General features: G+C 31.4%; 1 protein-coding gene across 5 annotated transcripts in view; it reads right to left on the bottom strand.

The window, feature by feature from the left end:
* Positions 1–21,031, bottom strand: part of CSMD3 (CUB and Sushi multiple domains 3) — a 1,174,595-nt gene that overhangs the window by 112,548 nt on the left and 1,041,016 nt on the right. For all 5 annotated transcript variants that reach the window (XM_073229983.1, XM_073229982.1, XM_073229981.1 and 2 more), the window contains 7 exons: positions 15,533–15,651; positions 14,375–14,444; positions 9,354–9,470; positions 6,072–6,281; positions 2,704–2,892; positions 1,809–1,986; positions 798–943 (listed from right to left, as the gene is read on the bottom strand). In XM_073229983.1, the coding sequence (XP_073086084.1) occupies positions 798–943; positions 1,809–1,986; positions 2,704–2,892; positions 6,072–6,281; positions 9,354–9,470; positions 14,375–14,444; positions 15,533–15,651 (1,029 nt within the window). The remainder of the gene's footprint in view (positions 1–797; positions 944–1,808; positions 1,987–2,703; positions 2,893–6,071; positions 6,282–9,353; positions 9,471–14,374; positions 14,445–15,532; positions 15,652–21,031) is intronic.

Here is a 21,031-nt window from a genome sequence, read left to right on the forward strand (position 1 = left end):
ATTTCACATAACTTGAAAATTTAATTTAGTAGTTTACGGATCCTGTGAAATACTCATGCAATTGATCTGACATAGTCATATGAAACAGAATGTGTTTTGTAAAACTATGGTCATAGCCCATATAAGGGTATATTCATTAAAATAAACATTTTCTTATTTAAAATGGAATTCAATTATAAAGGGAAATTTTAAAAAAAGCTCTGTGAAACTATCTGAATGTTCTTTCAAAAAGCTAATGTTATAAAGAGAGGACCCAGAATAATTGTATACAAAGATTCAAACTTGAAACTCTTCATAAATTAATCCACAGGAGTAAAAGATATGAACTTAATGGTCTGGAATAGTCACTTCAAATTGTAAGATTCCAGAGGAGAAACTTGAAACAAGACTACAAATGAATAATATGATCCAAAGCATAAAGATATTACATGCTAATTTTAGAAAGACCCACAGCAGGTTGAATAGATTAAACGACTTGTATTTAAAAAATCTATTGATGTCTCAAAATTACAAGCAATAAAATATGAACAGCTGGTTCTTTTTACTAGTTTCTGTGCGAAAATGATTATTTTCTGCAGGGTAGTTACTGACTGATTTATTTCCTATTTCCATTTGCTTGCATTTTAATGTTCCCAGCACTTAAAAGAGGTCATACTTTGTAAGTAAATGCATTTGAAATGATAAGAACTGTCAAATGTTAATACCTTCTCAATCATTGGTTAAATGTATATTATTAATTTTTTTCTGAGACAGTTTTAAAGTGTCAAATGAAACAGAAACTCTTTGGCAATACCAACCATGATAACTGAGCACAAAAAAGCCACTTGTTGTGAAATCACTGTGGAATTTAATTAGAATCTGATTTGAAGTGCTATAGACCGATTCCAAAGCAGTATTGCCACTGAATTGCCCAATCTGAGGTGAGTTTTGGTCTGGTCCATCCCTATTAGACAGAAAAGCAGGGAGGGGAGAAAGAGAGATTGAGATTGACTGTTCTGTTGAATTTTACATGAACTTCAATGAAAGTGTTACACTTGAGATGATAAAGATGCAGTAGATGAAATAACCAATGAGTGCCAAATCATATTGGTATAAGTTATGTTAAGTTAGGTGATAGCATATTTAAAAATGTACAGCATAAAAATAAATCGTGTTTTTCCCTAAATGAAATGCATATTAGTTGTAATCAATTACAAGTCTTCAGTTTTCTGACCACAGCCTCAATCTTCCCAAGTGCTGAGGTATGTCCTTTTATTTTCTTCAAAAAGATCTTGACAACCACAGATTGTTAAATTTACAAAGAATCTTAAGAATCATACAGTAGTTCTGTTAACCAGTTATGAATAATTGATTGAGGGATTTTCTTTATAATTTTCAATAAATATATTTCAATTAACAAGGTAATAATGCAAATATAATATTTGATAACAAGTTACTATGGCAGAAATTCAATACTTATATTAAACTGTGTTTTGAATATAGGCTTTTAAATCTTAATGGTTTTATAAATAGAGACCTTTCTTACCTTACTGTTATTAAGTCCCTATTCTGGCACATTAATAATAAATTTAAATTATTTTGCATCCATCAAGTTTCTATTCTAAGTGTTTAGCTACTTGATGCTCAAATAAGCCAAAATGTATTTCTCTTGTCTCATTCTACAAAATATATATTGTCTCCCTCGGTTATTCACGCCAACTCAAATATCGCATGGTAATTTGTACAGAAGATTGTGACATATTTTCATTCCTACCTTGTTTTACTGTTATATATAGTTGTATCAATCAATAACAATGGTCCAGGCTTACCATACAGTAATGAAATCATAGATTGGTTCCGTTTGAAGGACAGTAAAATTGATGTAGATTCCATTCCCAGGGGGTACTCTTACAAGCCAAAAACAGTCTTGAAAGTTTGGATATTCATCAGGATACCCAGGGGAGTAAATGGTGCCATTCATTGCAGTTATATTTCCTCCACAAAGAGCTACAGAAAAGATATAAAACAAAATGTTAAAATAACAATAGACTGATTATAAAGAAAAAGGCATAAAATGCATACCACTTTCTAGTAACATCTGTGTTTTATTTTTTCCTTAAAGTATATTAAATGAAGTTGGCAATCATGAACAGAGTATCATCAGCTTTTTATTTTTCAATATGAGGTATATAACTTAAGTTACTGTCACTGGATTTGTAAATTACTGTCTTCTTTTTTTTTTCAAATATTTTACCAATATGTACACTGTTCAACTCTTATCGTATAGCATGTATACATATAAGGCTTTATAAAAGGTTCAAGTCCTTTTATTTAAAAGGATTTGTTTTAGAGGAAATGAGAACAGATTTAGTAGCTGTTATCTGCAGTACTGGTTTATACAAGAATGATTATTAAACTCAAGTACATGCACTCACACTCACACACACACACACACACACACACACACACACACAAGAGAAGCTCTAAAGTGTTAATCAACTTAATTTTCATTTCAAATTGGGAAGATTAGGACTCCTGCCAATAGTGATAAAAGCAGTTATTCCTTATACAGTATATTAGCTACTAACTATAATTCTTCAACTGAAAAAGAGACTGAATATGTAGCATGCTATTTGAAGAGGAAGACTAAACGAGAGTGCCAAAACGAGAACTTTTAAACACAGATGACATCACCTAAAAGACAGCTTCAAGTTAGAAGCATACCTTCACACCTTGGAAGAGGATGATTCCAATTACGACTCACTCCATGAAGGCAAGTGAGAGCTGAATTTCCCATTAGCGTGTACCCAGGGAAACACTCAAATGAAATAGTCTGACCCACAGTAAAATCATTGCCAATTACAAAACCATTTCGAAATGGGCGTGGATCAGGACAGCTTTGCAACTGATAGGCTGGAAAACAGAAAAAGACATATTTCCTTCTTAAATTTTGGGAGATCACAGATAGGAACTCTTTGCAACTTGCAAAGTAGAATTAGTGCTGTTTCATACTACTGGTTATAAATAGTAATTCAGGTCTATGATGAATGATGTTAATGACTATGATATAAATTTCTTCTCATGTCTACAATTTCATGTTTAGAATGTTAGTACAGTTCATAAAAATGCATTCAATTTCCTCACAGTTACACTATCTAAATTACAAGTTTTAATGAAAATGTAAACTACTCTTACAGACACAATTTTAATCAGACATGTTCTGATTCCTTTAAGCAGAATGCAATTGCTTCCTGGTTACACTGCATGTACATAGAATAAAATAACTGTATGTATAAATGTAATTCTTTGACTTTTTTCACTATTTTTTTCTTTAAAACACCAAACTATAACATCCTTCTATGAGTTTCTCCAAAGAAGTTTGTTTAATAATACAAGGTATTAGGAAATGAATTCCCTTCTCAAATACATTTTGAACTTCAGTGTTCATGAGATTTTTGGCACTATAGTATAAACGGATATTTGTTTATATTGCCCTTATTCATAATCTATAAGAGATCAAAATTCATTTCTTTATTTTTGCATCCTAAGAGCCATGTCATTACCTCTTACATAGTAGGTGTTAAATAAGCATTGCTGAATAGATTTTGTACCTCTAAAGAATGTTTGTATTCATATGTTATTATCTGGGACTTTGTTTTTAAGAAGTTCAAAATCGTATTATAATTCATAAAATATACATTACTGGTGGAAATGTTTCATTACTGACAGTAAATTCTAACTACCTCAAATCAAAAAATGACATTTGAAGAACAATAAACCACCCTAAGCTATTTATTAAAATATAACTCCAACTTTTAAATTAGAGGCTTTCTGAATTAATGAACAATCATTTTAAGAAAGTGCTTTTTTCTTATCTTTTTTATTTGAATGAATGTATTACACACAAAAGTAAGAACACCAAAAGTCATTCCAACTAAGACAAATGTGTATCATTTGGTCACTAGGAGTTGGAATGTATAATTTTATTAAACCCTTTCAATTTTCACTCACATTTAAAAGATAATTTCCTATTTTAGATTTAATTGGTACAGTACTGCATGAATTTAAAGTGTACAACATAATGATTTGGCTTACATAAATTATAATATGATTACCACAATAAGTGGAGTTAGATAATTTTGAATAGGGTAAGATTCATAGACAAATGTATGATCCTGTGATAACTTATTCAACGTTTTACCTTTCTATGCTTTTTAGTATAATAAGGAAGTATAGTAAAAAGATTTTAAATGTTCAGGGGAAAAATTCCTATCCTAATAGCAAACACAGTACAGGCCTCAACAAATCAAATCATTTAGCCAATAATAACATTAGTTTGGGAATCAAACTAATGAAGAAGGGTGCACTTTTTGGCATACTATGTATTTTTCCAAAATTGAGAAACTTCTGAGAGTCTAATCACAAATCCAAAAATAACACTGATTCTGTGAATCTGTATACATTAACCTATATCTCACAAATGCCATTAGCTCAGTGATATCAAAGCAGTAAATGAGATAGTTCTTAAATTTACAAATAATATCTAGTAATTATTGTAATAGTACATTATGGCTCATGTCAATAATATTAACATATATCAATAACAATAACACTTGCTATATCTTTATGCTTTTATTATGTAAATAATGAATCTTTTTTTCAAGATCACATTGACTGAAAAATGCAGTTAGTATAGTTCAAATTCTAGCTTTACATCGTTCAAAGAATATTATTTTGAGGGGCAGTGGGAAAAAGAAGATGAAGCCAGCTAAGGAAAATAGCAAATTGCTTGCTGTAAGACCCTGTACACTTGCTGGAGAAGGACCACAAATATAGGTCTGAGTCTTCTAGCAGCAAAGAAGAAACTCACTCAATTGCCTGATTGCCTGATTGTTTTGAAGTAACTAAATTCCTTGGGAGCGTGCTTAAATCTGTACAAGAGGTGAAAGAAATGACTGCTTTTATGTAAAGGATGATGTGTGATACAGTGCTCTTAAATTATGTATGCAAGCATAATACAAATTGTAATTATTTTAGACCCAAGTAGTTAGGTGTTACAAGGTCTATTAATTATTCTTAAATTTCCTTTTGAGTATACACTTTTATTTAGCAAATATTTATTGTACTCTTACTGTTTTTCTAGACTCTTAAGATACTTCAGTGAACAGAACAAAGATACCTGCTCTCACAGAGCTCACATCCAAGAGAATCCCATATTCATGAAAACCTTTATTAATTGTAAGTTATTTTGATTGAAAAGTGCAGTTATTGGAATTACACTGTGTAAAATATCATCATAACTTTAATATTTAACTTTAAATCTTAGACTTTCAATATTTGAAATAACATAGTAATCAATACAGTAAAAGTACATAAATAATTGCAAATGATACACATATTGGAATATATTTGGCATTAAAAAAAAATTCAAAACAAATTATCTGGGAGGACCATTACTTAGTGTAGCATGCATATGAAGAAATGTAGTGGAGCCCTAGACCACTTTAGATTGAACAGGGAGAGTCAATATTTGCGCCTAGGTCTACCTGAGTGCAAACTGTATATTCGAAGTAAATTTAAAATCTTGCTCAAGGATATGTCTAATTAGAAGACAGAACTAGGCCTGATATAATATAACTGTTGAAAATTTATTTCACATTCACATGATAATAGAATGGAATCAAGGAATGTCATATTATTCAAACATTATATACCAAAAGAATATAATTTTACATATAATATATGAATTCTGTAAAATATCCTTTCAATACACTCATTTTGATATAAAAGCAAAAATTAATCTTTGATATCCAGCTTGCCTTGCTTAACTACCTTGCCTTGAGTTGTTTAATTTGCGTATTAAGACTTCATCAATCCTTTTTTCGCCGTTAAGATTTTCTAAAGCCTTAAGACACCCATTCTCCCTACACAAATGCCTGAAAATTGTATTATTAAAAACAATCTTCCTAATTGAAGTTTTCCTTGGTTTAGGTTCCTTTCTCTTTCTAAAACAGAATATAGAACAGAGTTAGTTAGATTACTCATAGCTGATTTTGAATAAATAAGCTTTCACTTTTTATTATTCCTCTCACCTTGGTAAATAATATGGAACCCTTGTTTGTTTTGTGAATAGTCACTGTGAAAATACAAGCTGGTTTCATGGGTGGTGCTGAAAAGGGAAGGTGGTATTTGAGGACCACTAAGTCGGCCAATAACAGTACTAGTTTCTGAGGATCCACTTCTTACTTCCAAATAATCATGTATGGTTTCTGTAGAAAAATTTACAAACTGGAGATGCACACCTAAAGAAAAAAAAAATCAAAGTACTACTTTATTTTTTTTTTACCAAATTAAATGCATGCACACATGGAAACACACACACTCACATTAATGCACTTAGATATGCTTCCATTTAGGTCAAGAAGCATAATTGCAAGATCTGGGCCACAGGTTTGCTATCTGCCCTGGACAATTAGCTTTGCCATAGTTCAAAGTATTAGACTACTGCTCTCAAATGCCCACTATTGTCACACAGGAAAATCCCTTTTTTACTTCAGTGTTACCACAGCAAAACTAATCAAGAAAGTGGCTTTACTGCCCTTTAATAACATTCAAATTATATCAGCCAATTTTTAAAGAAAAAAAGCAGTTTGGTAATCTGTATTTTGTAAAAGGCCAATCTAAGACCAAAATAGATTTCAAAGTTTTTATATATTAACATAATCAGATTCCACAATTGCACTAGAAATTAGTCATTCATTTATAGGAGATAAATTAACTTCTCCGAAATATCATTTAGAAGCATGTAATTTATCAGTGTGCTCTTTTACTATTTTACTTTTCAGAAAATAATGAATTTAGTATAATAGTTTTAAGAGAATCTAGTGACCACTGTTATATGCTGTCATATTGCGATAGTCTTAATATTTTTATAAACATAACTAAAATATAAGATGAAATATTTCTGGGATGGAAAAAACTCAAATGAAATCCTGATTTATGTATGTTAGCCTAATCCAATTAATATTTAGTTTTAATGAATTTGATATTTTTCTTATAACTATCATTTTCCAAATTGTTAAAAATAAAATATGACATTTATCTAGTGTTTTCTTTTTGCTATGTACCAGTTTTTCATTTTTTATAATTGGGAGTTTGTACATCTTAACCTCTTTGACCTATTTCATCCATCCCTCCTCCCAGCTTGTTCTCTGTGTTTATGAGTCTGTTTCTGTTTTTGTTTGTTCATTTGTATTGTTTTTTAGATTCCACGTATAAGTGAAATCATATGATATTTTGGTAATATTAAGAATATGCTAAATAAATATTTAATGAGTTTCTGTACAATCAGACAAATTTCTTAGAACTTTGAACATTTCACCTTAATATGTGGAGCTCCATGATGTCCATATTTTTTCTAAAATTTTCCCCTGAGCCCCCTTTTCACAAATTATCTTGTTGATAATTGTTTTATGGACCTGAGAAAATACTTCCTTACCTGTTTATATCTATTCAATTTTCTTTTTAAAAATTATAAATTACAAGCTCAAATACATTAGAATATTATTTGATTTCACCAAAACTCAAAGTAAAAAGTGAGATTATTTAATGTAGTCAAATCAAAACCAGCCTCTTTGTGTTCTCATTTGTATCATGGAGATATGTATTATTTTAAATTTTTAATGAATGTGGTTTTAAAATCAAGGAGGCATTAGCAAGAGGTAATGTGAAGATGATATAATGACACTAGAGAAAATATGTTTAATAATATTAAAAAAAATAATTCATTTAGTTCCATAAGCAACATGGGATGAGCTCTCTTAAGCAGTTAGTAAAAGACATAAAAATAACCATCAGGTTCAAATCTAGGATTAATTTACATCTGTATTCTCCTTCAAACAGACATAGAATTTGACTTCAACTGCAAACTAAAGGTGCTTCCCGTTGTAGACAGAAAAATCCTCATTAAAAAGTCCCCCAGCATCCTTCTAGCAGTGGCCTCCAGTTCTCCCAAAACCTCAGGCCAGTCACACTCTTCAGGCTTGTTGATTTTCTTTAGCTTTCTCGTATAAATCTTTCCAAGCATCACTCAGTTTACCTAGAATTTCTTTCCTGTTTCCCACAAATTGACCCTCTTTGTTGGGCTGACTCTTACTTAAAAAACACAGTTCAGGAGTTGCTTCCTCTGGCAAGAGTTTTCTGCATTTCCTAGGCTAGTCTAGATGTCCTTATTGAGTGCAATGCTGTCCTCTCTATTACTTACCCCTTACCGCAATAGCATATTTGATTGTCTGTCTCTTCATTGTAATAGTAATTTATCTCAGGATAGGTACAACATCCATTTTACTGGGTATTTTATCCCCAGCACTTAGCATAGTAACCAGAGTACAACATGTATTCAATAAAGAATTTTCAAAGCTATGAGTTTTTTGTGTATTTACATAAAAGTTTAAAATATGAATTCTGAGGCTGTAGATGCTTTTGGATAATGGGATACCTAAATTCAGTCCTCAGTAAGTGACCTAGTACAGAATTTCTTAATTGCTGTAAATCTACCAGGTTTGTGCTTCAAGGAGTGTCTACTCATCCCTGTCTTCTGTGAATTAATGAATGAGTGTATCCTCAATCTAGCACTTCTACTTATGGGATATGGGATAAACAGACTCATGGAATATGAAGAAGCTGCAAGAGAATATATTAATGATAAGAGTGAGAAAGAATTTATTAAATTCATTACATATATATACATAATGCAATATATCCAAACCACTGGGAATCGTGTTATGAGAATTAGAAAGTATTACATCTACCTGGGTATTTAAACCTAACATTACAAAATTGGTACTATTTTTCAAGTGTAAAATCTTACTTATTTAGAATGAATGTTGGATGAATTCAGTAGATTGCCAGAGAATAATTTACCTATGTACTATTTGGTTACACCAACAAGAAAAGAGTTACAAAAGCAATTATACATAAAAATCATGTTGAATTTATCATTGCCACATACATCTAACTCAGTCTATATCCATGCATACAACCAGAAAATATCACAAATCTATGTATGTATGTATGTATGTATGTATGTATGTATCATCTATTTATCCATTTATCCATCATCATCTATTTATGAAATTTTTTAAATGCCCCTATTCTTTCAATTAATTAAGTACTCCAAGTGAAATGTATTTGGCTAAAGCAACCAAATTTGGTTTATGCAGTCCAAATTTCAGTCCTCAATTTACATAACTGTATGTAATCCCAGAGTAAACAACAGTTTGTGAATATTTTATAATTTCTTATTAGACATTCATTTCTTTTAAGGATGCATTAATGATTCCGAAAATTCTTTCCCGTGTTTTTCATATACATACCAAAACCTACGGGCAACTTTATTGTCCATGTGCAATCTAAACTGCTTGGGTAGTTTCCAGGGAACCCAGGGCTGAGGATCACACCACTGAAATCTGACATAGCACCACCACACTGAGCTGCAAAATAATAGAGGTCTCACATAAACCAGAGTACCGGAACATTTTACTGTATTAAAAACAGATGGAAATCATTTTAAGTCTTAATCAAGTCTCTGATTTAAAACTGTTTGATATAAATTTGAATAGTCAACTCTTACTCACTGCACACTAGTAATCAAATATAATCAATTGAAAATGCATTTTCTAAAATAGCATAAAAAGACAACATCCTTCCTTCCTCAGCAATAAATGCAAGCCAAATCAATTACTGCACAGCAAGAAGTCCATGTGCAGTGAGTACAATCAACAAGGAGCACATGTCCTTTTCCACAGTGGGCAGTTTCTCATCCTTAAGTATGTCTGGTAATGTTTTGATTCATTCCAAAGATGGTATGATTTAAAACAAAATCAAAGCAACAACATCCATTCTAAATACTGCATTCAAGAGGGAACCATTTTCACAACCTTCTCTCCTTTCCTTTTTCTGTGAGGAGGCCAAATAAAGAATTTTAAGAAAAGTATTAATTTCTTATAATATGTGAAGAATTCATTTATCACATGTGGATATGGCCTCACTTGATCCTAAGAAAATCTAGACAAAGAAAAGGGAAGTACAAAATAATTAAAAAGATGCACCCAAGTTTGACACTTTAGGCATAATTTTAAAAAGTGCTTGCTTTGGAATTCCTATTACATAGATTTACTTTTGATAAGCTAAGCAAAAATTGCAAAAATAGATAATTACTCAAGTTTTAATTTTTACATGACTAGATAAAACTATTGAACATGTATTAAAAGAGTATTTGCATTTTAGAAACTAATTCTTTCCTCTAAATATACATTTTTGTCATTTATCATAGATGGACTAAATACAGATCTGTTAATTGTAGGTTGAAGATTCAAATATTCATGGCTGCATTTCAAGTTTGAAAAGTTACCTGTATAGAACACTTACCTGCAATTTTACCCATTTATTTCTTGTTAAGAATAGCAACAAATAGATACTCAAACTTCAGGTTATATATCATAAAGACAAATTTGGTAGAAATGTTATCAATGTTCTATATGTTATTAATAATCAGATTGCCAGTTTCTATGTGAACTGAATAAATTATGTATTAGGCAGATCTCACTAGAGATATATAATCTTGGAGCAATCTACATATAAACCTTTCTTTCAAATTTGTGATTACCACTGAGTTCTAAAGATACACGTGTATATTTTTCCATCCTTCTGAAATCTCAGCTCATCCTTCTTTAAGTTATGGTAATTTTCAACATATAAGTACAAGTAATGTTTACCCATTCATTTTTCTAAAACTTTATTGTCCACATATATTCATTACACCATCTGATAATTAATGAGTGGTAGAGAAAATATTTTGGCTAATCGAAAATATTTTTTAAAGTTTCTGATAAGACGGCAATGGTTGGTTTGTTATGCTTTATTCTGAGTAAAAGAACACAAGGACTATCTTTCGCTTTCTTGCCTTCACCATCTCGTTTTGTGCCGCTCATTGTTCCTCTAATTTCCTTCATTTGGATGTGATCTGATAATCCTGTTCTCTACACTGCCCATCTTTTTAGAGTGTAAATCCAAAATCGTTGGAGAAAGAATGAAAGAGAATAAAGAATAAACATATAATAAAGGAGAAAAAAAAAGGTAAACCATGAAAGACATAGACAAGAATAAAAAAAGTTCACCTGCCCTCAACTCGTGCTTTCATGTCCATGTTCTCAGTGTCTCTGCAATCTCACACATTCCAGGCCTTTCAGGACAGTTCTGTGTGTTTTACCCGGGCCTTGTAGTGCTCTTTTCTGACCCATTGCACTCTTTTTTGTTAAGGATACAACCACAGCATAATCCTCCAATATAAAACCATCCTTGATTTTTCCTCCCGATTTGTCTCTATTACTTAAAAATCTCAACTGCCTTTTCCTTCACTCCATTACAAAATCTGGCAGATTGTTTATTTTCCAGTTCACAAGACTGTAACCTTGTTACCTGATTAGACTTGAATTTTAAGATATTCTATGGAGCAGCCTCCTGCCTTCAGTTTCTCTTTATAATATGGCCATGATGTTACTTCAAATAGTTTGTCTAGCAAATATAGTACAAGCTTACTGTCTAACGTCTACATACTACAAAACAATAAGTAGAAAAGAAATAGAAAAGCTCTGTAATTCTACTACTCACAAATAATGTATTTATTTTTATTTTTATATTTTCCCTTTCCAGAAAAATAAATAACATATGTATGTATGTTTTACTTGCATATATATAATGAACCTAGGGTCATACTGTGAATTGTTTTAAATCATTTATAGTTAACTTCATACTGTAAACTTTGGACTGTCATTAAATATGCTATTGTGATGTTCATTTTCTTTAAGTCTATTCCCCATTATTGGACACTTAGGCTATTGCCTATTTTCATTATAATCATTACCATTCTGAATGTCTTGTGTTCCAGGTTCAGCGCTGACTATTTTAAATACATTTTCTCATTTAATTTCCACATACACCAGTGAGGTGGACATGGTTCTGCCATTTAACAGGTGAGCACAAAAGCTCGAAGTATAATAAACTTGCCATACATAATGACTGTACCTTAGGTGAAATTGAATACAGATATATTGGGTATCAAAATCTGATAATTTCATATAAATTTGTCCTATATAATACAAACTTCCTACTTTAATTTTATTAAAATACCACTGCCATCTAATACTTCCCCTGTTAACAATATACAACACAAATGCAGACTTAATCAAAATGCAATATTTTACCTAATATTTGTTAAGAATGAAAATCAGTACTACTAATATAGCAAAATGGAAATTGCCATATAATACTGGGGTGGCAATTAAATGTATAAAATCTGAAAGTAATTCGGCAGTATTCACTAAAGCTTTTAAATAGATATATGTAATAGCATAACAAAAATCTATGTAAATAAAATTCTAACTAAACAATCAGAGGTGTACATGAAGGCACGTGAAAAAGACTTATAAATGAGTACCAAAAAAGACAAGAAAATAAACTCAAAGCAAAAGGGAATAACTATGCAAATTAGTCTATGCTATGAGCTATGAACCCATTTTAAAAACCAAATTTCTTAATGTATACTATGGAAAATTGTTCAAAGCTCATGTTAAGAAGGAAAATATTATTAAAAAATATGTAGTATAGAATCCCTAATGTTGTATTAATTTATTCATCAAACAATATTTATTGGAGGCCTACTTAAGAAGAGTAATATTCTAGGCACTGGGGATATAGTAATGAAAAAGAGACCAAAGCTCTTTGCTGTCATATGAGCAGAATATATATTTCACTATTTTGTTCTCTGTACTCTTATTTTCCTAATTTTTTAATATTCAATTGGATACACACACACACAAACATACCCCTTTATTGGTATTGTCTGTATATATAAATTTTTACAAAAGACATTGCATGTTTACATGTAATTTTATAATTGGCATTACATGCATTTGTAAATTACAAATTACCTGAAGAAATATGTCCTTCAAAAATATCATCCAATCTAAAGTCTGAATGCTTTCAGTATCTTTTGCCAATTAAACACGTTTACTCTTGAACATTTTTCCAGTATTCTGCAACAAGAATTGTGCCCTTGGTATAGGCATTACAGAATGGATTGTCTCTCCCATTATTCATATGTTAAAGCCCTGACCCCCAATGTGACTGTATTTGGAGATTAAGTCCTTTACAGAGGTAATTTAAGTGAAATGAAGTCATAAGGGTGCAGCCCTAATCTATTAGTGCTGGTGTCCTTATATAAGGAAGGGACACCAGGAATGCTCTCAGATAGAAGATGATGTGGAGATGCAGGGAGAAGACAGCTATCTACAAGCCAAGAGACAGGCCTCAGAAGAAAACAACACTGCCAGCACCTTCATCTTGGACTTCTAGCTTCTAGAACTGTGAGAACATAAATTTCTGTTGTTTAAGCCATCAATCCATGGTATTCTGCTATGACAGTCCAAGCAGATTAGTACAGTACACTTTTGATTACTGTGAGGAAGTAGATAACAGGCAACACACCAGTTCTTTTGCTTTGTCCTTTTCCTACTCAGAAAGAGCTGTCTTCCTCATCTGTTTATCTTAATTACACTTATTATCCAAAACTCTGTGTAAATTTTATGGGGTGACTATGTTTCCCAATAACTTCAGCCAACTCCAGTCTCATCTTTCTGAAATGTCATCATGCTGTCAATGGTAAAATTTAACACTAAATTATTCTCCTGTATCATTTCTTTTATTTCTACCACTCTGAATGGTAAATGATTATTTTTGAGATAGGTATCATACTTCACACTTCTTTTTCATATTTTGTAGAGCCAAGTATATTAACGGTTACATACAGATGCCAGGAAGAAAACAGAAAAATTATGGGTGGATACAAATAATTGGAAGCAACTAAGTTAGGGCAAAAATTAGGGCTCATAGTTTCAAAGCCCCAAGTGCCCTTTTGATATATTCCATGTATCAATTGCCTATCATTGCTGAAGACATCTCACAAGGTGTAATTCGCTCTTTGGTACCCCAGATTCCTCTTCTATTCTGGCTCCACGGTAAGCAGTAGTATATTTACTTATATGCCTGATGTGTGGGCACTTCTACCGTATCATGCTGAGAAAACTCTTTAGGGATCAAAAAAACCTAATACTTTTTCTCAATATCTACAGTTTTAAGTCTCCATTGTTATTGACATTTGGGTAAAATATTATAAAAACTTAAATAAAAAAATTCTCAAAAGTATGAAACATATCTCAAAATATCATTCTCATAAAATTCAACACAAGGCAAAATGTATGTTGGAACAGCATCACATACAGGGTGTATCTTTAAGATTTGACAAAGCTTATAAATAATTTACAGTTTCTTAACTTACCCAAACAAATTGGAATTGGGTAATTCCATCTTCTCACAGGTCCAGGCATACATGTAATGTGAGAATGACCCTATATAACGACAGTGCAGTTCAGGACACACTTTAAAAAGTCTAAAATAATCTAGTGAATGATTATTACAAAAAAACTTAAATATATATGGCCATTTATATATACAATTTTTAACTTTAACTGGGATTCAGTATGATTTTAAATAAGAAAGATAATTATGTAACGTGATTCAATGTGAAAAATAACAAGGCGATGGTAGAAAAATTAAAATTTTGTATCACAATAGAAATGTGGTTTTAACATGTTTTGTCAAAACATGTTCTACTAAGATAAATGCAATGATTATATAAGTAAAATGGCCATATACATAGCTGTTTATAATAATTGCTACAATATTCAAGATAGGTTAAAGAATAATTATAAAATTATTTTATAAAATATAAAAATAAGTCAGTTAAGGTATATTAGTTTTTAATTGAAATATAAAGTCCTGAAAGATCTGATTACATGTCTGAAACAAAAAATGTGATACAACTTTAAAACTATAAATTATTAATTTTTAATTTTGCTTCTGATAAATTTATTTAATGAACATGTGAAATAGATCCTGCATCAATTTTTTCCCCTATTTTCTTAATAGGTCTACCCATTAAGAAGATTTTAATGAGTCCATAAATTTGAGACCCTCCAAAACACCTCCAAAAGAGGATCAATAAAAAGTATATAATATCAGAATATGCATTGCAAATACATCTCTTTAGAAAAATATATTTGTAGTTGATTTCCACTAATTTGGTAGATTTATTACAAAGGTTTCATATTCTAAGTAGCACTTCATTTTTATATTTAAAATCAAAGGTACAGGAGTCCAATAGTCACATCCTATGTGAATAGAGAGAAAAGTGAAGCAATGTTTCATTTTGATTCAGAAATCATTTTTTGCTACTTGCAAATAACACAAATTTAGTCCATTCTAGCAATTTCTCTCATGAATGTTTTATTGTCAAATTGAATGCCTTTGACTTAAGGCTAGACTATGGAACCTGAGATCAATACTGTTTTAAAACTTTTGGATCATCAATCATTGCCCTGTTAAAATATTCTGAAAGGGCAATGAAAATAACACTATAATTTAAAAATAAACTTACCTGAAGGGAATAGCCTTGATCACACTGAAAGGATACCACATCACCAACCATGTATCTGTCTCCAATTTTAATTCCACTGCTAGGAGTTTGTGGCTCAGGACAGGAATCCAAACCAATTGCTAAGAATATTTAATGATAATCATATTAGTAACTTTCAAATGATAAATGCTTAAATCACACATCTCAAATTACCAATATTAAATATTTGTGTCATTAAAACTAGATTTTACATTGAGACAATTAGGAATGTTCTGTGAACATGAATAAACTGTAGATGTTAACAGCCGCTTTGGAACTCTACCATAAAGCTATGTCTTTGAATTTTCATGGCACCAACAATTAAGTAGCTTTGTGGCTATACTTAAAATATTTTTTAACTTCCAGCCTAGATGTACTTTACTGTAAAACAAAAATAAAATTTCCTAAAAAGTTCCTAAAAAGGAAAATAATTTACTGTAAGAATAAAATGAAATTATAGTTGTAAACATTCTTAGTGAAATGATTAAAAAATTATTTTTATTTTGTCCACATCATATGGTTCCTTCCTTCAAACAAAATGGGCTTTTTAATTCATGAGATATAGTTTGGTATACTTTTTATATGCAACATTAAAAACATAATTGTAAGTAAGATTTATTCTCCAAACATACTATAATCAGAAAGGAGAAAAACATGTAGCTCATTCAGACCTGAGTCACACTTGAAATCAGTTATTTCTGAGGGAGAGAATGGCATAATTCAAAACACTTCCATTATTTTTAAATCAACAATATATTTTTCAATATAAAAGTACAAAAATATACTAAATATTAACTGTTTTACTAAATGATTCATTTAAAGGCTTAAGCAATTATTTAACTTTTTTCCCAAAAACTTTATCAACAATGTAAATACACATTATTACAAACTTTATCTTCAACATAAGCCAATGTTTGTTAACTGTTTCTCATATTTTAAAGGTAACCTAATGCATATTTAAATAGAAAGGAAGAAAGTGCTAACATTCCAAAATTCATAAAAACATTAAAAACTAAATCCTAAAGAATGATAATACTTCATCTATTACTTAACTCTATCTATTTACTTCTGATAGATGCTTTTATAACACCACCCTCTACATTTCCTTTGTGGCCTTTAACATAAACTAATAATGAATAAATAATTGTATAATTAGTCATTCAATATTTACGTCTCCTCTGAGAATAGGAGCTTTGTTAAGGGCAGCTTAGAGCACAGAGTCTTAAGGAAACATTCAATAAACATTGGTTGTATGGATGAATGAATAGTACAAAAGAGAACGTGAATCCCCATTTGATCATCTCTTCATAAATGCAAATGTCTACCTCTGCAAATGGAAGATACTTTACCTAGTAATACAATGGAGACACTAAAAATCATGCCAAATTAGGATAAAAATTACATAACAGCATTAACGTTATCAAGTTATAATCAATCAGAAAGGAAGGCAGTGAAGAGAAGGAGTAAACTGGTCATTTGAGAATGCATGTGATCAGTCCTGAAGACTTGGGGAGTCTGGAGACTGGAATTCCAACACCCTCTACTTCAGTTATCTAGGTCTCTGAACATACACCATGTTTCCTATTTCTCTAATTTTTGTAATCTTGAATTTACGGACCTAGGGAATAGGAAAGATAAACTACCTTTAAATTGTGAGCTACTTTTTAATTTTAGGGCTAATGTCCTAGATTTTGAGATCCTTTCGACTAGATTTTGAGATCTAAGAAGAGACAGAAACTGTCTCATATTTGTTTTCTTCTCACTAATTAATACCCACTAATGGGCCTAATACAATAAATTCACTTTATTTTGTAGAGCCCTCTTCAAGAAATACTGAATAAAAAAAAGTGATTTATGATATAAACATACGTGTCTTGTCAATATGATTTCACCTTCCTTGGTACACTCTTAGTTGCTTGGGATTCTGAACAATACATTTACATTTATTATTCTTCACCATTAAGATCATTCTTGCATGATTCTTATTGAAATAAGACCCTATTTTGTACATGTTGATTTCTATATTCTTTCATCAGGTACTCCATTCAAGATCATATACACAGAAAGCTACTGATACCCAGAAGTGGCAATTTCCTCCTGCGGGAGGAGGGCAAATAAAACTGTGGTGTAAGGTTTATATATATAATACATATAGACATAGCAAATGTACTTATGAAAGAGTTTTACCTTGAAAAAAGTGATAAAAAACTCTATAAACTATGTAATAGTGATTTTGCAAGTTAAAAATTCTAAAATGTATATGATCAGAGAAAAGTGACCAGAAAAAGGACACATCTTAGCAGTGGTTATGATCCTTGATTACGAGATTACTAGTGATTTTGATGTCTTTCCTTGTATTTTCCAACATCTCCAAAATTTTACAATGAACATGCATTATTTTTATAAATAATAAAATATCTTATCTATTGGATGATTTAGTAGTAGCAGAGAATTTTTGGGTATAAGAAAATAATGCTTTATATTTTTCTAGAAGAGATTGAGTGGGTCCAGCTAATCTGTTGAATATGATTGTTTCAAGGAAAAAAGTAAATGATGAAGAATCAGATAAGCAGGGGAAGTCATATGTTGATTACTTCTCTTTTTTTTTGCAGTCAATTATTTTATGTGCACTAAAGAAAGTAAAACAAGTATCTGAAAATCCTACAGTTTATATTTTAGTCATTTTTTAAATTTACACACATAAACCTCTCTGTGTATTAATAGTAGAGTGATTAAATAGTAATTTAAAATGTCTTCTTAAATAATTATTTTTCACTTCTTAATAAGTAACAACACCAGTAGGTTATTTATAGGAAGCACAAAAGGAAAAGAGAATTTGAATTTTTGTAAAAAGACATTGCAAATCATTCTCTCCTGCTTAACCAAGACAATCAAAATATTGAGATATTTTTAGCTTCTTGAGTATAAATTTTGTAAAATTATGCCCTTGGCAATCAAAATGTTCTCTGGGTGAATTTTTAAAATGGAAATTGGATCAATTAATTTGGTGTTTAGTCAAAAACAAACAAAAGTGAATCCAGCAACAAATCTATATCAAAAATTGCATAGAGTTATATCAGCTCCCAAATTACTGTAGGGAGTTACCCTGGCTGAAAACTGAAACCTCAGTTCTTCACATTTCCAACATTCATTTATAACCAAAAATTATTCTTTCCAATTCTGTTTTCAAGGCAATCAATCTGGAGTAGAAATGTTGATAATTATATTATTTATATCTAATCACTCTAAAGATATATATTTACACACATATATATGTATATAATATGTTTATTATACACATTACTTTCTAGTATTCTATAATTATTTTGTTAGGCAGAAAAATAGATATGAGTGGGGTGGAGGAAGAATAAGGCCAGTAAAGCCCACTAGAAGGGACTCAAAGAGTTAACCAGATTAAACTAGAGAGCCAGAAAGGACTCCGAGAGTTAATGAGTTAATTAGTTGAAGGTAATCAAAGGCCAGGAGTAATTTAGAATGTCCAGATATTCCCTAGATAAATAAAAGTATCTGAGAGCAGCCCATGCTTCAATGCATCAATTAGATCATGCCATTGGAAGATTTACTTTAGCCTGATAATAGGCCCACATTTATTCTTTAACATAACCTATATGTTGTGTGTTCCCCTTCCTCCAGCCCCTAATCAAGTAACTTTGTAACCAGTCAGAAGACAGACCTCAGAAGTGTAAATAAACCTATGTGGACAAAGAATGCTTAATTCTCAAACCAACACAGTCACCTAAATAACCCTATTCTTAAGACAAAACTTCAAAAAATTATGAATCACCTCTACACACCATGTCTTATGCTGACCCTTACTCAAAAAAACCTATAAAACACCAGACCCTGCACCCTTAAGCACGCCTCCTCTCTGAAACTGTCCACTTTCTTTTAGTGTGTCACTCTCTCTGTCCTACTTCAGATAAGTAGGGAGGGGCTGCTGAGAGCTCTGATTGGACTTGCAAGTTCCCGTCACCTGGGAGACCCAAACAGGACTGCAGCTGTACAATCATGTTTCTGAGTAGCTGCCTGAAAATCTCTTGTCTTTGCCTTTCAGAAGTTCTCAAAACATAATCTCACTCCATCCTGTGCTCTGTGGCTCCCCCAAATCTGGGGTGCTAGGTACTTAGTTCCCAAGCTGTGTAGATCCTAGTGGACACTGGACACCAGGTGACACTGGCTTCAGGAATTGGCAGGGGATTATGCTCTATGCCAAACATCAGTTCAACATGTTTCCCTTTCCTCCCTCTATTTTTCCTTCCTCTCTGCTTTATTCAAGTAGACCTGCCTTTGTCTACCTTGACGCTGGCCCATTCCTACCTTGGAGCACATTCAAGGAAAACTTTCACTTTTTTTTACTACTGTATCTGTGCCATTCAATTCTTTGTTTCAGTGTGGTCAAGAACTGAGGAAAATAAACTCGATTGCCCAACATTTTTAATGAGTCTTTAATACACTAAGAGAGGAAAAGACAGGGAAGAAAAGAAAGCTTAATTATTGCTAAGATATGCAGTAACATAGTTTAGTAAAAGGGAAACCTTCCTCATAAATACGACGTGACAACCCATATTTACATTTATTGAAATTGAAGCCCCAAAATATTGGATTTGCTTGCAGGTTATAAAAAAATAGTTATTGAATCATGTATCTTTGCACAAGAGGTTGTATTCAGTGATCATGAAGATCTTGCTATGTTAAATATATTACACGTTTTCAATTTAAAATTTTTCTCAAAATAATAGATACAAAGTAAGTAGCTATTATTTCAATGTTTATGCTACATTTGAGGGCTTTAAAATATACATATATATAAGAATTACTGTTCAGCATTCCACATTTATCTTTAAGATAACAGTTTGAGAATATGTAAAAGTTGGTGTGAATCAAAGGGTGAAGTCAATAGGAGTTGTTCTGCTAGTTTAAAAACTTATAGAAAACTGCAATGGTTAGAATGGAGTCTCTTCCCTTGTATACATACCTCAGAATTAAGTAACTGATGTACTAAAAGATTTGTCAAATACCTATTATGTAACACATAACTTGAATATTTATGGATAAGATTTTTTAGAAGAAACAATTCTGACCTTTTGTAGTCACTGATGGGCAGCATCCGTGACTATTAAACTGATGGAGGAACATGTTTTAGTATGGGCTTTGCTCACATTTACCTTGATCCTTAAATTTTTACTTACTCACTTTACTTTTGTTTATCTTAATTAACACTTAACATTACTCTGAATAACTAATTGAGTATTCAGTAATAGAGTAATAGATATTACTTGATAGAATCTGGACCTGAGTACCACCTTTTGAATAAGCCCACCCACCATCTCAGAGAGACCTAGGTTTCATCTTACTTAGGCTACAAGCATCCTCCAGAGGACACGTCAGCAAGCCACAAGCCCACTTTTTCCCTTGACCCCTCCCTCCCCTCAAAGAGCCCACCAAAGCCCTGGCCATAAA

This window comes from Manis javanica, chromosome 2 (assembly GCF_040802235.1).
Source record: "Manis javanica isolate MJ-LG chromosome 2, MJ_LKY, whole genome shotgun sequence".
In the NCBI taxonomy this organism is placed as follows: domain Eukaryota; kingdom Metazoa; phylum Chordata; class Mammalia; order Pholidota; family Manidae; genus Manis; species Manis javanica.